Genomic DNA, 14,047 nt, shown 5'->3' with positions numbered 1-14,047 from the left:
ATAAATCGTCATCTAATAAATTATGATGTAATGTCAGCGGAAAAGATTTTAGACTTTATTGGTGTGGGGGGAAATAGTTACTTTGGCGGTTGCTAAATTTAGCAAGATTGGATCATCATAATGACCTTTTCCTTAGTCTAAAACACCTTTGATTAACTGTATTTTATTTAAAATCAAAGGATTTTAAAAGAGGTTAAACATTTGATTATCTAAAAAAAACAAAAAAAAAACAGGTGTTGAATCAGGCTGATAACAACTTTTTGTTATTCTTTTCTTCAAAATAAAAACACCATTAGGAATGTTTGTATGACATTAACACTTTTATGTAACAGCTTAAAGTAGACAGGAAATGAAGGTAAACAGATTTGGAAGAGCTTTTTTCACTAACAAGCATGCTGATTCACATTTAGTTTGGATCAATCATAGGGCAGTATGCATCTACAAGTGTGACGTGACGAACCAGTGCAAAAACACACACAGTGAACTTTACAGTGAAACAGACATCTTACATCCAGAAAGTGAAACTTCAAGTCATTGAAACAAGGCACCAGTATTCTTTCTTTCATATGATTAAAAACACAATCTTTCTTTAAAACTAGCGTTGAGGAAAGAAATGCACAAAACACGTTTCACTTAAAGAAAACAAATAGTGGTTTGTTACACTTAATGTAAATAAAACTTAACAACAAAACCAACAAGACAACATGAATAAAACACATAATTCTTCACACAATGAAAAATACAAAGTAACAAAGTAGGGATGCAGCAATTATCGGATTCCACTGTAACCACTCTTTAAAACGTCCGTTAATCAATCAATGAGTGTTTCTGTTGCACAAAACAAAAAAATAAGTTACATGAGTGCAGCAACAGCTTAAAGTGCTATGCTTATCAGAGAGGTGGAGGCTACTACTGTTCACTGGCTAAACTCTGGCAGAGGGAACAAACTGCTTCCACTAAAGAAACGTCTGAACTCGCCAGTGTGGGAGCTTTTCCAAGACTGAATATTTGATGTAGGAGATGTGAAAGTTAGTTAAGTTCCCCTTCATGTGCAGTTTATTGGCAGGTTTCTTCAGACTGGATCATCATACTTGACATTGTAAAAATATAATCTACAGTCTAATATCAGGCAGCTCCAGTAGCAGAATTATCCATCCATCTGAAAAGCATTTCTGACTTTTCACTGTCAGTTAAATCTCTTCTTTGGCCCATTTTACCTGAAGTAATGATTATGTAATAATTATGCACACCTTGATATAGTGTGTTTATCTCCTTAGGACACACTCTCCATATTTACACAAATACTCATCACCTGATATTCATACATCTAATAACCATTCAACTTTATACAGCTTGCAGTTGGAAAGTATACAAAGAAATACTCACTCACCTAACAATTGTGCACGTAGTGTATTCGCTGATTTTAACAAAAGGTGTACTGGATTACAGTCACTTACTCTCCCTTTAAGGGAGCTACAGTGTGCATGTTTTCATTGCTGTCTTCTGTTGGTCCAACACCTACAATTTATTTAGATCTGTGAGACTAATATACATGATTCAGTTTATAGATTCTCACACACCTTGACAGCAGCTCTGCAGGATCTCAATGATAACCGTTTCTCTGCTCACGAGAACCTGCAGAAAAGAAAAATATATTATTACATAAAATCAACAGTTATAACATACAAATCCGCAGAGAATCAGCAGAGAGTCTATTATTGACGGAAGGAAGTCGATCCTAAATAAAACACCCTGTGCAGACTCCCAAACGTAAAAACAACAAACATGGTTAAATCAGACAAAAAAAGAAACCGTTTAAATAAAATAGACACCTGTTCTCATGCTGAATTATTTCCTTATATCCTCCTTATTTTCACAGGAGATGTTTTTTATTGTCCTCTCACGTGAAACTTTTCTCCCTAATTATGTCAAATGTTCACAACTTTCTTCTCTTTTCATTTCGGTTTCTGGTGCTGGACAACGCAACTGCCCCACAACTCACAATTCAATTCAGCTTTATTTGCATGAACGTCAAACAACAATATTGGCAAAGCTTAAAATATAATACAAAAGATTCATTTCATTCAATAAATAACGTAAAAGTGTGTGCGTGTGTGTTAAAAATAAATAATAATAAATAAAATATATTAAAAAATAAAATTTTATGAATTTGTGAGCAGATAATGGCGAGCTAGAGAAGAAGGAGAGCCACATGTTTAATTATGGCTTCTGTGGATCTTTTTCGTTCATAGCGGCTCTGTCCGGCGGGGAACAGCTGCTCTAGAGTGACGTCAAAGTCGCATCAATTCCGACCGAGTGTCCAGACCTTTTAATATACAGTCTATGGTCCAGACTCGCATTTAAAAAGATCCGATCTGTATCAGATTTGGACCACATATCAAAGTGGCCCAAATCCGAACGGGAAAAGATCAGTTTCCATGTGACTGTTCACACAGTCATAAAAAGATCACATTTGGATCACATTTGGGCAAAGAATTAGACTTTTACTTTCAAAAGAGAGAAAATGGAAAAACAATAAGTGAATGATGTTCAAAGATCTAAAGAAAATTTAAAGAAACTTAATTGGACATTTGGGGAAAATGTAGAAACATCCATTTAATGGACAGTTATGTGTTTATAACTATATTGATTTTTAAATCATCAAATAGATTTTTTAAGTATCAGTTATGTTGATGTCTGCAGATGTTGATACAATCCATTTTATAAACTCACCTTTAGTACGACTTATTTTGATGAACTTTTTAGCTACAAGTGAAGCTAAAACAGCAGCAACAATTACAGCTCCTAAAAAAATTCCACCAAACAATCCTGCGACAACTCCTCTGCTGCACGTGTCCTCAAACAGTTTCTCTGAAACACACAACAAAACCTAGAGTCACACTCAGAATGTAAACTGTATCTCATGTGCAGCACACTGGTTATTACCTACACAGAACTACTTGATAACAATGAATTTCACCCGACACAGTGATGTTAGCGTTGACCTCAGAGCTGATGTCCTCCTGCTCGACTCGACAGTGGAAGGATTTTTTTACTATTTTCTGACAATTCAAATATTAAACACAGAGTTTCAAAAGTTGTTCATCTCAAAGTTTGTACATTTTGTTTGTGAGAAATATCTTGTGTCACTGATTTCTTATAACCACAGAAAAGTATCTTTTGTACTTACAACAAAAGCATCTTTCAGTTATCAGTGTAACTGCAGGGAGTGAGATTACAGACCAGGCTGCTGGCTGATTTATGTGTTGTTATTGTGTTATAATGGATCAACACATATTTATATCTTTATTTTTGCAATTGGCACTAATGTCATACCAACCAGCCATAACATTATGACCCCCTGCTGGTCAAAATGTATGCCTCCCCTTTGCCGCCAACACAGCCCTGACCCGTGGAGGCACACGGACTCTTTTTGACCTCCAGCAGCTCATCTGTTGGATCGGACCACAGGAGCCAGCCTTCGCTCCCTACGTGCATCAGTGAGCCTTGGCCATCCAGGACCCTGTTTCCAGTTCACAGCTTTTCCTTCCCTGCACCCCTTCTGATAGGTACTGACCTCTGCAGACCGTTTCAGAGATGCTCTGACCCAGAAGTTTAGCTGCCTGATATATCCCACCCACTGACTGTTGCCATGGTAACAAGTTAATCAGTGTTATTCACTTCACCTGTCAGTGGTCATAATGTTTTGGCTGATCGGTGTAAGTTTGCATCGTCCAGTAAATGGTATCAAATTATTACCAGGAACTATCACTGTTTATATTTAAGAGTTAAATTTTGTTCCTGTTTTTAGTTTAATTCAGTTTCTAGTTAATAAAATAAAATAAAATAAAATCATCAATGACTGAAATCTCCTCTTCATCTCTGAGTGTCCTCGTGTTGTTTGTTATGTGAATCATTTGTGTGACTTTGCTGCTGTAACTCTGCAGATTCTCCTTCAAAAGTTTCTCTCTATCTGATCTATTTACCTAATTACATTTCACTCTACTGTACTTCACTGTACTGACGTCTTCATCCCAATCTGCTTTGTGTTCAGTCTGAAGACACTTAAACATGTTTGAAAACTAATAACACAACTATTAAAATTACTGAAATACAAAAATACAAATAGGACGAATCTCACCGCTGATATACACGTAGGTCTCAGCATAAATCTTATGTTTGATCTCCTCCTGTGTGGCTACACAGCGATAGCGGTCGGTCTTCATCACAGTAGTTAGGAGGGTGATGTAGAAGCTGCCTCCTGTTTCTGAGACCTGTGGCTCCTCAGCAGGAAGTTTGTTTCCAGCACTGTCCTGCCACTCTACTGTAAGTTTTGGAGAAGCACCTCGAACTTCACACAGCAGCAGGACCCAGTCCTTTGTTTGATGGAGTTTTGTGACAGACGGCTCTGGAGATGCTCCTGTGAACACAGTAAACAGACACATCAGCTATAAAAGGACAATAACAGGATTATAAATGTAACACTGTGATGTTTCTTGTTCGTCTCTTCTCTGCTTGTAAATGAGGATTAAAGTGTGTTTAACAGAAAAACACAGAGGAACAGAAAAGCACAGTATCAGCCTCAGTTGCTCCTCCCAGCATTGTTAGATAGGACATGATATTTCAAACATTTCTAACTTCTACCAAAAGTCTGGAAACTATTTACAGCTGCAAACACTGTTTCTGACTCAAATCATGACAGAAGCTCAGATACAGTGAAGACGTTTGGACAAACTCAATTTTAACATGTGAAATGACGTCACATGAAATCTGTTGTCTGATATTTCGACAATATTTTCTTTTACACTAAAGTAAAATAAACATGTGTTATAAAATATGAAACAGGGTTTTTAAAAGCATGTGCACCCCTAACTGTGTGAGTAGCCACTTTATTAGGAACACCTGTACAGTCTGATGCAGTCCAACACAACTGTTCTGTCTTTAAGTTCACTTTATGATGATTAGAGATGGTGTTGATCTGGACTGAATTATAGTTAAAAGGTGTTTCTAATATTCTGGGAGAATTTATAGCAGAGCTGCCCTAATGAACTGCAACACATTGTTCAGGTATAAATCTAGTTTTTTCAAACATTAAAAGCAGGGTTTGAAAAGTACGAACACCTCAAAGTGTGTGAGAGTGTTCACTGATTTCATATGACATGAAAAGCATCTTTCAGTTATCAGTGTAACTGTAGAAACTGAGATTATAGTCTAAGCTGCTGGCTGATTTCTGTGCTCTGTAGCGTGCTGCAGTTACTGCAGAGGTAGACTAACTGAACACAGTTTCACCAACGATGTAACAGCCTTTTACATCGGACCTTAAAGACAGATCAGGAGAAACTAGAGGTGACTTTTGATTTTAATGTCTCTGATCTCTACATCTGCAATGTGTGTGCTACAACTCTTAGTCACCTGAGATCTGGGAGATATTCATAAATTTTATCATTATGTCCACAATGAACCAAGCCAACAAAACATCTTCAGATGTTACATCAGCTTCAACTGATCAGTCAAACAGTGCTGCTGCTGGAAACAGGTAGTTTCCTGGATGACTGAGAATCTTCATAGACATTAAGACAAAAACACTTTGCAAACATTTCCCAAATATACACTAAATTTGAATTTCTATCAGACACACAGAAACTCCCCTATTTCCTATTTGTGGGAGGACAACCAGTGGACTGATAAATAATTGTATTGATTTTCAAATTATTATTATTTTGATTGTTTGATATTTTAGTAATTGTTTTGTTTTTAAATTTCACATTTGATACTGTTTTTTTTGTTGTTGTTGTTTTTCTTTTAAATTAATAATACACACACACACTTACCGTTTTATTTATTTACTTTTACTTTGAATATTTATTTTTACGGAATACGTATATTTTATATATTTTTATTATTATTTATTAACACACAAACACAATTTTACACAAAGTTTTATTTACTTATTTAATTAAATGTATGCAATTAATTGTTCTTATGTAATTTATATGTAGCTTTGGCAATATTGTTGATATACATTCATGCCAATAAAGCTGATTTGAATTGAACTGAGTCAAACCAAACCTAAAAAAACAGCTTGATGTTTTGATGAACAAAATAGATTGAACTGTTTAATGAAAACACTCACCAACAACAACAAGCTGAATGTGGAATATCTGTCTTGGCTGAAGACGTGGAAAATCACAGCTGTAGTCTCCTCTGTCGGTCACCTTCGTATTTCTGATGATGATGGAGGCGTTGCCGTACTTCAGCTCATCTTGAAAATGTGAGACGCGACCTTTGAACTGCTGATCTTGACCTGGACGGCTGTTATTAGAATGAAGGCCTGCATCATAAAAGAAAACCTCCTTCTGACCATCTTTCTTCCAGTCAAAGAGCTTTGACTCAGCGTTCTCCTTGTTGCTGAGTGAACAGGGTAAAATGGCGTCACTCCCTTCTTTCACAACCACTCTGACGACACCCGACCCTGAAAGAAGAAGATTATTTTATTCTGTGTTGCTTTCAGTTATGTTTCTCCTGTAGGTCATGAGTCAGTTCTCCCTCTTGTGTCTGGGAAGTAACGTGACCGTCACATTGCATGCGTCTTTTGTTTAGTGTCTTTTTGACCGACCACACAGTCTAATATGAATATTAACATAAATAAAAGGACATATAGGCCTACAGTAATAATTGTGGGATCCCTGTCACAAGTGTTTTATAGACTTAATGAACTGACAGTGTGCTGTCCTCCAAGTGGAAAGACTAAGTTTCTTCCTGCTTTTATCGTGTATCTTGTTGTCTGTTTTATGTGTTTTATTGTCTTTGCGCTTGTTGAAACAGAAAGACGAACCGAAACTAGACACAGAAACTAACTAGATCTAACAACTGAGACAGAAAACTAAAACACAGAACCAGAACTACACACATCAAGACATCAACTAGGACATAACCGGGATAAGCAGGGACGGTGAAGACTGAACAAGACAAAACAAGAATAAACAAGGCAGAACAGTAGAAACACACATGGAACAAAAAGACACTAAACAAAAGACCTATGAGCTATGAGCTCTTGCAATACAGATCAGAAGCATTAAAGTGTTTAACGTGAGTCCTGATGATGCAGGATGAATATCGCTAAAGCTGTCCAATCAACAAGTTACCTGTGAGACTGTATTACGCCATGCTTACTTCTCTTGGTTTGTTTGTTAAACTGCAGTGTGAACATGAACCGAAACCAGAACTGAAATGCTACAAATTACAGGTGTGAAACTATTTTGAACTTGTTGTGATGACTTAACAGTTTATATGCAGGGATGTTAACAAGTAAACTTAATGTTAGTAATTATATAATATCTTCTGACTGTCAATGTGGATGAATGTGACAGAAGCGTTGTTTTCTAGCTAACGTTAAAGGTAGTGGAGATTTCTTACCATTTGGAAGTCCAAGTGTTATTCCGGACAAAGTCAGCAGACAGAAACAGAAGGACAGAAGCTCCTGAACTGTTGACATGTTGGAGAAGGACCTTAAATCTACTGGACTAGTTAACGGTGCTGATAACCTCAGTTACTGTTAGCGGAGATCATTTAAGTTAAATATCCCGAATACACTGACAGTTGACAGTTAAATGTATTTAATACTAATGACTATAACTTTGCCGCACAACCTCTTTTTTTGTAAAAAACGGAAGTGAGTCCTTGCAGGGCCGGCCCTGGCCAATTTGCTGCCCTAGGCAAAATTTCATCTGATGCCCCGGGATTTTTGTTCATAAACTTACACAGAAACAAACTGCACAGGTTTGTCTTGTTTTTCTTTATTTAGAAAATATTTTGGAAACACAAACACACAACGTATTATAGATACAATATAAATATGTATATATATTATGTTATTGCAGAAAAAACTATATTACAGAAACCTTGCTTTCCTTTGCTTTCCTTGCCTTTCTTACAGCATATGTAACATTCCAAAAATTATAAATAAGACCATTGCACAAAAAATAAATAACTATACACAAACTTGAATGCACTATGCAAAATGTTTAGCAAATGTTCTACAGCCTTACTCGCCTTGCCTTTCTAGCCGCAAAGTCATCTATGATATCATCATAAGACAGCTGTTGTGAGACCACATGATTTATGCTAATGACTGAAAGTCCACTGAGACGTTCTTGAGCCATTGTAGATCTCAGGTAGTTTTTAATCAGTTTGAGCTTAGAGAAGCTCCTTTCAGCAGCAGCGACTGTCACAGGTAGAGTGGCAGAGATTCTCAGAGCGACCCACATATTGGGGAAAATATCCATCAGCTTCTTCTCGTGCAGGAAAGTCAGGAGCTCAATGTTTGTCATAATTTTTGATGGCAGATTTGGAAAGTTTTGCATTTCTAATACAAGTTTCAATTCAAATTAAAGCTGCAAGCAGCGTTGGGCGGGCCCTCGCACTTGTAAGCGCGTCCGCGTGTGAGCTGGCCGAGTTGCATATTCTGGAGCTCTGCCGGTGCGGCTGTGAATTTCCTACGCGGTTCCGACGCCGCATGAAGGTGTTATATGTCACTTCCTGTGTCCCCTATGTGGAGCTACATAGCACTTGCCGCTATGAATATAAATCGGTATTGGCGTGTAGATGTCTGCGTGGTGGGAGAGTTATCAAGCACGTAAAGTTTGTTTCAGATGTGAGCATGTACACTGAACAATAATGTACCCAAACAATAAAATAAATTCCTTTTATATTTCCCTGCCTTGTTGTTTATGTGTACATACAGAGGAAGAATGTGAGAACAGCACACATTTCATCGTTACTGTGTGTTAGAGCATGTGAGAACAGTGGGTACTTTTAATACAGCCCACACCCCTAATACTGTGTAACTATAACAAGTAGAGAACAGAAGAAAAAGATGTTCTTTCTTTACAACTGTCTGCATAGCTTATTCATATTGTGTAATGAATGAAAATAAATAGGCCTACTAGGCTCCTCTCTACTTTGACATTTAAGATTAGCTTGTTTGATCCACCTTCATACACATGTGACATTACTGTACAACTTGAGAAAGGTGAGTTGTTTTCTGCTCCAGCTTGCCTAAAAGAAAAGCGTTTCTGGGATTAAATGGACTTTATTAGCTGCTGCAGTGCAGGATGAACTCAGAATAGACCCATTTCTCACCTTATTATTCTAAATCATGCAACGAAGAAGAAGAAATGCATAATAAATCCTGGGACAAAATCTGTCCACAAATACTGTACAGCATGTAGTCTGATGAACAAGACTTGTGTTATAGCTGACTTGGGCAGTGAAATGTTTTTTTAATTCATGTGGTCATAGTTGTCCACAACTCAAATCAGAATATAAGAAGAAATGTTTTATACCACCTCAAGAAGGCTTCCTATCAGAAAGGTAGGAAGGTATTTCAAATGAACAACTGCAGTACTTAAATCTAAGTAAAGTAATTTCCCTGACATTACTGTGTTACGCATGTAACAGGTTTTATACTTCCTGTGAGTATAATCCAATCAATCTTATTTTCATACTGTATATCCGTTGTGTAATTTGATAAATTGTGTTGTATGTGGTGCTCGCATCGGGTACTGCTGAGACTTCATTGCCCTCTTCAGAGAAGACTCTGACTGCAACGTGCGTCTTTGTAAAGAGAGAAACGGACAGAAAAAGTCTCTAACTCTGCCTGTCAGCTCGCTCTGCTCCGTTAAAACTGAATTTACCATACAGAGTTGAATACGAGTGCACTCCAGATTTAGCGGCAGCCAGCTGACCGTGTGCTTCTCCCTATACCGCAGTTCTGTGTCCATGCATGCAGCAAACTGAAAGCACTGTCTGTCGGAGCGTCTACGTGAAAAGAGAAGGAAGACATGGCTGGTAGTATTGTCTTCAGAGTTGTTAAACACCTCAGCGCACTGAAGGAAGCCATCTGACTGTGTGAGGGGCAAGATCGTTGATGTCTGCAGGCAGAGTAAGAGCTCTCCTGTCTGACTGGTCCACCAATAGCAGAGAAGATGACCCCTTGAGACACAGCCCCTCCTCATTTGCATAATGAGGCAGAAATGCATACAAAAATTTAAAAAAGACAGGCAGAAATAAATACCATGGGTGAAAATAAATAAGGTAAATAAATACAAAGGAAGAATAAAACAGACAAAAATATTAAAACACACACATAAATAAATACATTAAAAAAATTAGTAATAAATAAAGTTGAATAAACAAATAAGGTAATTATAACAAAGGTGAATAAGTAAAGGCACTAATTAAAATATAAACATTTATGTCTCCTTGTATAATTTAATTACTACCTACATTTATTTATTTACTTTATTTTTTTGTGTATTTAATTGGATGCTTATTTATTTATTGAGCATTTATTTATTTCTGTATTTATTTCTGGCTGTGTCAGGATCGGTCCTCCATAACGGGGTGGGAGAGTTATCAAGCACGTAAAGTTTGGTTAAGATGTGAGCATGTACACTGAAGTTACAACAACTTCCTGTGTCATGGCGAAGACTTGATCTCTGACGCCACGCCACGGACACGCCCATTGACGAAAACTTGCAAATAGCACAACTTTTCATCTTCAATGCCTTTAGAAGGCACAGCACAAATTTGAGGTCGGCCGGACTAAATCCCTAGGAGGAGTTCGTTAAAGTACGAAGTGTGTAAATCATCCAAAATTTGACGTAAAATTCAAAATGGCCGACTTCCTGTTGATTTTAGGCTATGGCTCCAAGAGGCTTTTTTGTGCGTCTGGACAAGATACACGTACCACAGAAAATTCGTGCACGTAGGTGAAACGTGCGGCGGGGGCTGCTTCGTTAAAGGTCACTTTCTGTTGCCAGCAGGTGGCGCTATGACTGTGGGTGAATGTCGGCATGTACATGTGTTCAGGGCGGGACTCTCATCCTACATGTACAGTTTGGTCCGGATGTGAGCATGTACACTGAAGTTACAACAACTTCCTGTTTCATTGCGAATCATCGACGCCACGGACACGCCCATTGACGAAAACGCGCAAATAGCACAACTTTTCATCTTCAATGCCTTTAGAAGGCGCAGCAGAAATTTGACGTCGATCCGACTAAATCCCTAGGAGGAGTTCGTTAAAGTACGAAGTATGTAAATCATCCAAAAATGGCCATAAAATTCAAAATGGCCGACTTCCTGTTGACTTTAGGCTATGGGTTCTTGAGGCTTTTTTGTGCGTCTTGACATGATACATGTCCCCAGAAAATTTCGTAGATGTAGGTTGAACGTGAACGAGGGGCTAATTTTTTCCAATTTTCTAGGTGGCGCTAGTGAGTCATTTTGCAACGCCCATGTGCGAAATTTGTAGAATACGAAATTTTTCACCGGTTCTGACATGTTTGCAAATTTTGGTGAGTTTTCGAGAATGTTTAGGCCATGTCAGTTGAGCCTACTTTGCAGAAAAAAGAAAAAAAAAAAAAAAAAAAAAAAAAAAAAAAAAATAATCCGAGCAAATTCAATAGGGACCTCACACGGTCGTGCTCGGGCCCTAATTAGCGAACGTTACAGGCATCGTGATCGTTGAACTACAACACAGATAAACTGATCACACATCATTACCTACCTCTGTCTTTTTCGCGTTTTTCTTCCTCTTCTCTTCTTTTTTTTCTTCCCTGGGCACCAGATGGCTTCGGTCTTTTTGACATAATGACAGCTTATCAGTGTCAGTGAATTCGGCCATCCGTCACTCACAATCACACACAGGTAACGGATGGGGGTTTTTTTCAGCAGGGCGGGGGCGATTGATGCGTCACTCAGTCGGACCGGGGGGGATCGGGATCCAGGAAAGCAATGTTGTATTTTTGTCTTTGTAGGACGATCACTTTTTTTAATCCATAATATTTAAGTTGTATTAGTAATAAAAAATATTTATTTTATTTATTTATTTAATTTGGGCGCTCCGGCGCCCCAAGGGGTGGGCGGGGCCCTTAGCATTTAATGCCTATTCCGCCTATGCCCAGTCCTTAACTGCCAGTAACAGTGCTGACGCTGCACTTTGCTTGTTCTTCTCCCAATTGCAGTTGTTCTTCTCTCAACTGCGACACCCTACAAACTGCAGCAACATGTCCTTATTCCTGACAGGAGAAACTTATTAGGGCAGCTCTCTTATACAGCCTCTGTGACACACATAATAAAGACATACCCTTTCCTCCTCAAAGGTCCAACACACCATATTACTTTCCTCCTTCTCCCCTTTTTGGAATCTTGTCATTCTTCTTGTCTCACACAAAATGAGCACTTCTCACCAGGGCTGTTTCAAGGAAAAAAAAACAACCAAACTAAAAAACAACATTACCTCATATTTAAGCTTTTGCTCACTGAATTCTATTTATCATTCATCTTCCTGAATTTTATTGGCGGTTGGCAAACAACCAGCTGGTGCATTACTGTAACCAAGTGGGATGGAGTGTGGATCAGACTGACTAGAACCAAAAACAAACAAACAAATAAAATCATGACCTCTCATTCATATTGATTACTCTGAGATTCTGAAAAAACATTAGACAGAACTCATCTCTTGTGTTCTCCTTTTATGCGGCCTGTATAGCGGTGGTATCAGTACAAATCAAGAGGAAACAAGAAACGCTCTGTAACATGCAGTCTCCTCCAAGCACCATCAGTCTCAGACAGGAAAACCACAGGAAACCCCGTAGCAGTGAAAGACACGTGTCTCCTTTATAGCCTGACTTGCTAAAGTGTATTTACAAGGTTTATATTTGAACGACACGGCTGCATGTTTACATCTTAAGACTAGCATTCACTGTATAACTGCATATTGTTATGTTGTATTATCTACAAAACGAAATAAATTCCTAATAACGACCAGCAAAAAGATCCTTTCCTCCTCTCAGTGAGCGCAGACTCAAGAGAACTTTTACTCTTTTACAGTGACAGCTACAGGTATTAACACTTCAGTTTCAATACACAAACGTACAAAACATGTTATGAACTTAATAAAAATCATTTCCTTCAACATTTATCAGGATTTGGTGAAGTTTTAACAAAAACATCAATGTAATCACTTTTGTAGCCTCCTTTGCAGCCTTATCTTCCATTTGATTTCCTCTGATGCTGATATGTGCTGGTATCCTTAATGATGTCTGTGAGACGCATCGTTTGAACTTTGCACATTGTTTGTTGTACTTCTGTCAAACCGTCTGGCCACTGCTCTGTAAACTGGCTTGTGATGAATCTGAGTCCGAACAAATGATCGCCCCAGTGGCCTAATTTCCTCTATCTACCTCACTGCTAACGAAACTGCAAACATTTCTCCTGTGCACACTGATACTCTGATACTTCATCACTAATCTGGAACAATAAAAGCTGCTCTTTTTTTTTTTTGCTTTTTGTGTCACTGTCCACCTCCTCTTCTTTTCCCATCAAAGTGTGTTGTGTTGGCTGATTTTCACTACGGCCTGTAAATAATTCAGTGATTATTCTTCTCATGTCATTTCTCCTGTTTCCACCAGGAGGTGCTGCTGTGGACCCATTTTAAATATTCCTCAACATGATCTCAAAGGCTGATATTAAATGTTGTCTAACTTTTAGAGGGACGTACAGATCCATACACCACACAACTGTAATCTAATACTGTCTAATTAATCACAGTATTTGCATTCAGAGCTGTTCTGTCTGCCCCCCCATTCGTTTCCAACTACACACCTCAAAACATTTAGCACTTTCCTACCTTTGTCTAGTACTTTATGAATATGTACAGTCCATGCAGTTCCCTCATCAAACCATAAAAAAATGTTTCACTCTTTCCAGTTCTTGATTATATAATTTTAGTGTTGTTACTATATTGATCATAATTTCAAATAATAGTATACTATAAAGTTTACCACTAGTATAATATTAATTCTAATTGCATCACTTTAATTTTTGTAGGTTGTTTTCATTAATTCAATTCTAGTGCAAGAAAAATGATATTCATTGGTCTTTAATTTGTTAATGCTAAGTACTAACTTGTTAATAATCAGAACCATTTATGCATTACGAGTTCAACATTTGGCAAGTCTGCTGTATCATGTCAAACCCA

General features: G+C 37.8%; 1 protein-coding gene across 2 annotated transcripts in view; it reads right to left on the bottom strand.

The window, feature by feature from the left end:
• LOC119886076 (butyrophilin-like protein 10) overlaps positions 1-7,668 on the bottom strand; it is a 38,234-nt gene extending 30,566 nt beyond the window's left edge. The window contains exons 1-2 of one of the 2 annotated variants that reach the window (XM_038696592.1): positions 7,417-7,668; positions 6,137-6,472 (exon numbers count right to left, since the gene is read on the bottom strand). In XM_038696592.1, coding sequence (XP_038552520.1) covers positions 6,137-6,472; positions 7,417-7,495 — 415 coding nt within the window. In that variant the 5' untranslated portion in view covers positions 7,496-7,668. The remainder of the gene's footprint in view (positions 1-6,136; positions 6,473-7,416) is intronic. The other variant, XM_038696594.1, reaches the window with a different exon arrangement.
• Positions 7,669-14,047: the final 6,379 nt, after the last annotated feature.

The sequence above is a fragment of the Micropterus salmoides genome, unplaced genomic scaffold, assembly GCF_014851395.1.
Source record: "Micropterus salmoides isolate LMB-PRFRI ecotype aquatic unplaced genomic scaffold, ASM1485139v1 Ms_hic_scaffold_4, whole genome shotgun sequence".
Lineage (NCBI taxonomy): Eukaryota > Metazoa > Chordata > Actinopteri > Centrarchiformes > Centrarchidae > Micropterus > Micropterus salmoides.
The sequence above is the reverse complement of the archived record's forward strand: the minus strand, read 5'-3'. Positions and strand labels throughout refer to the sequence as shown.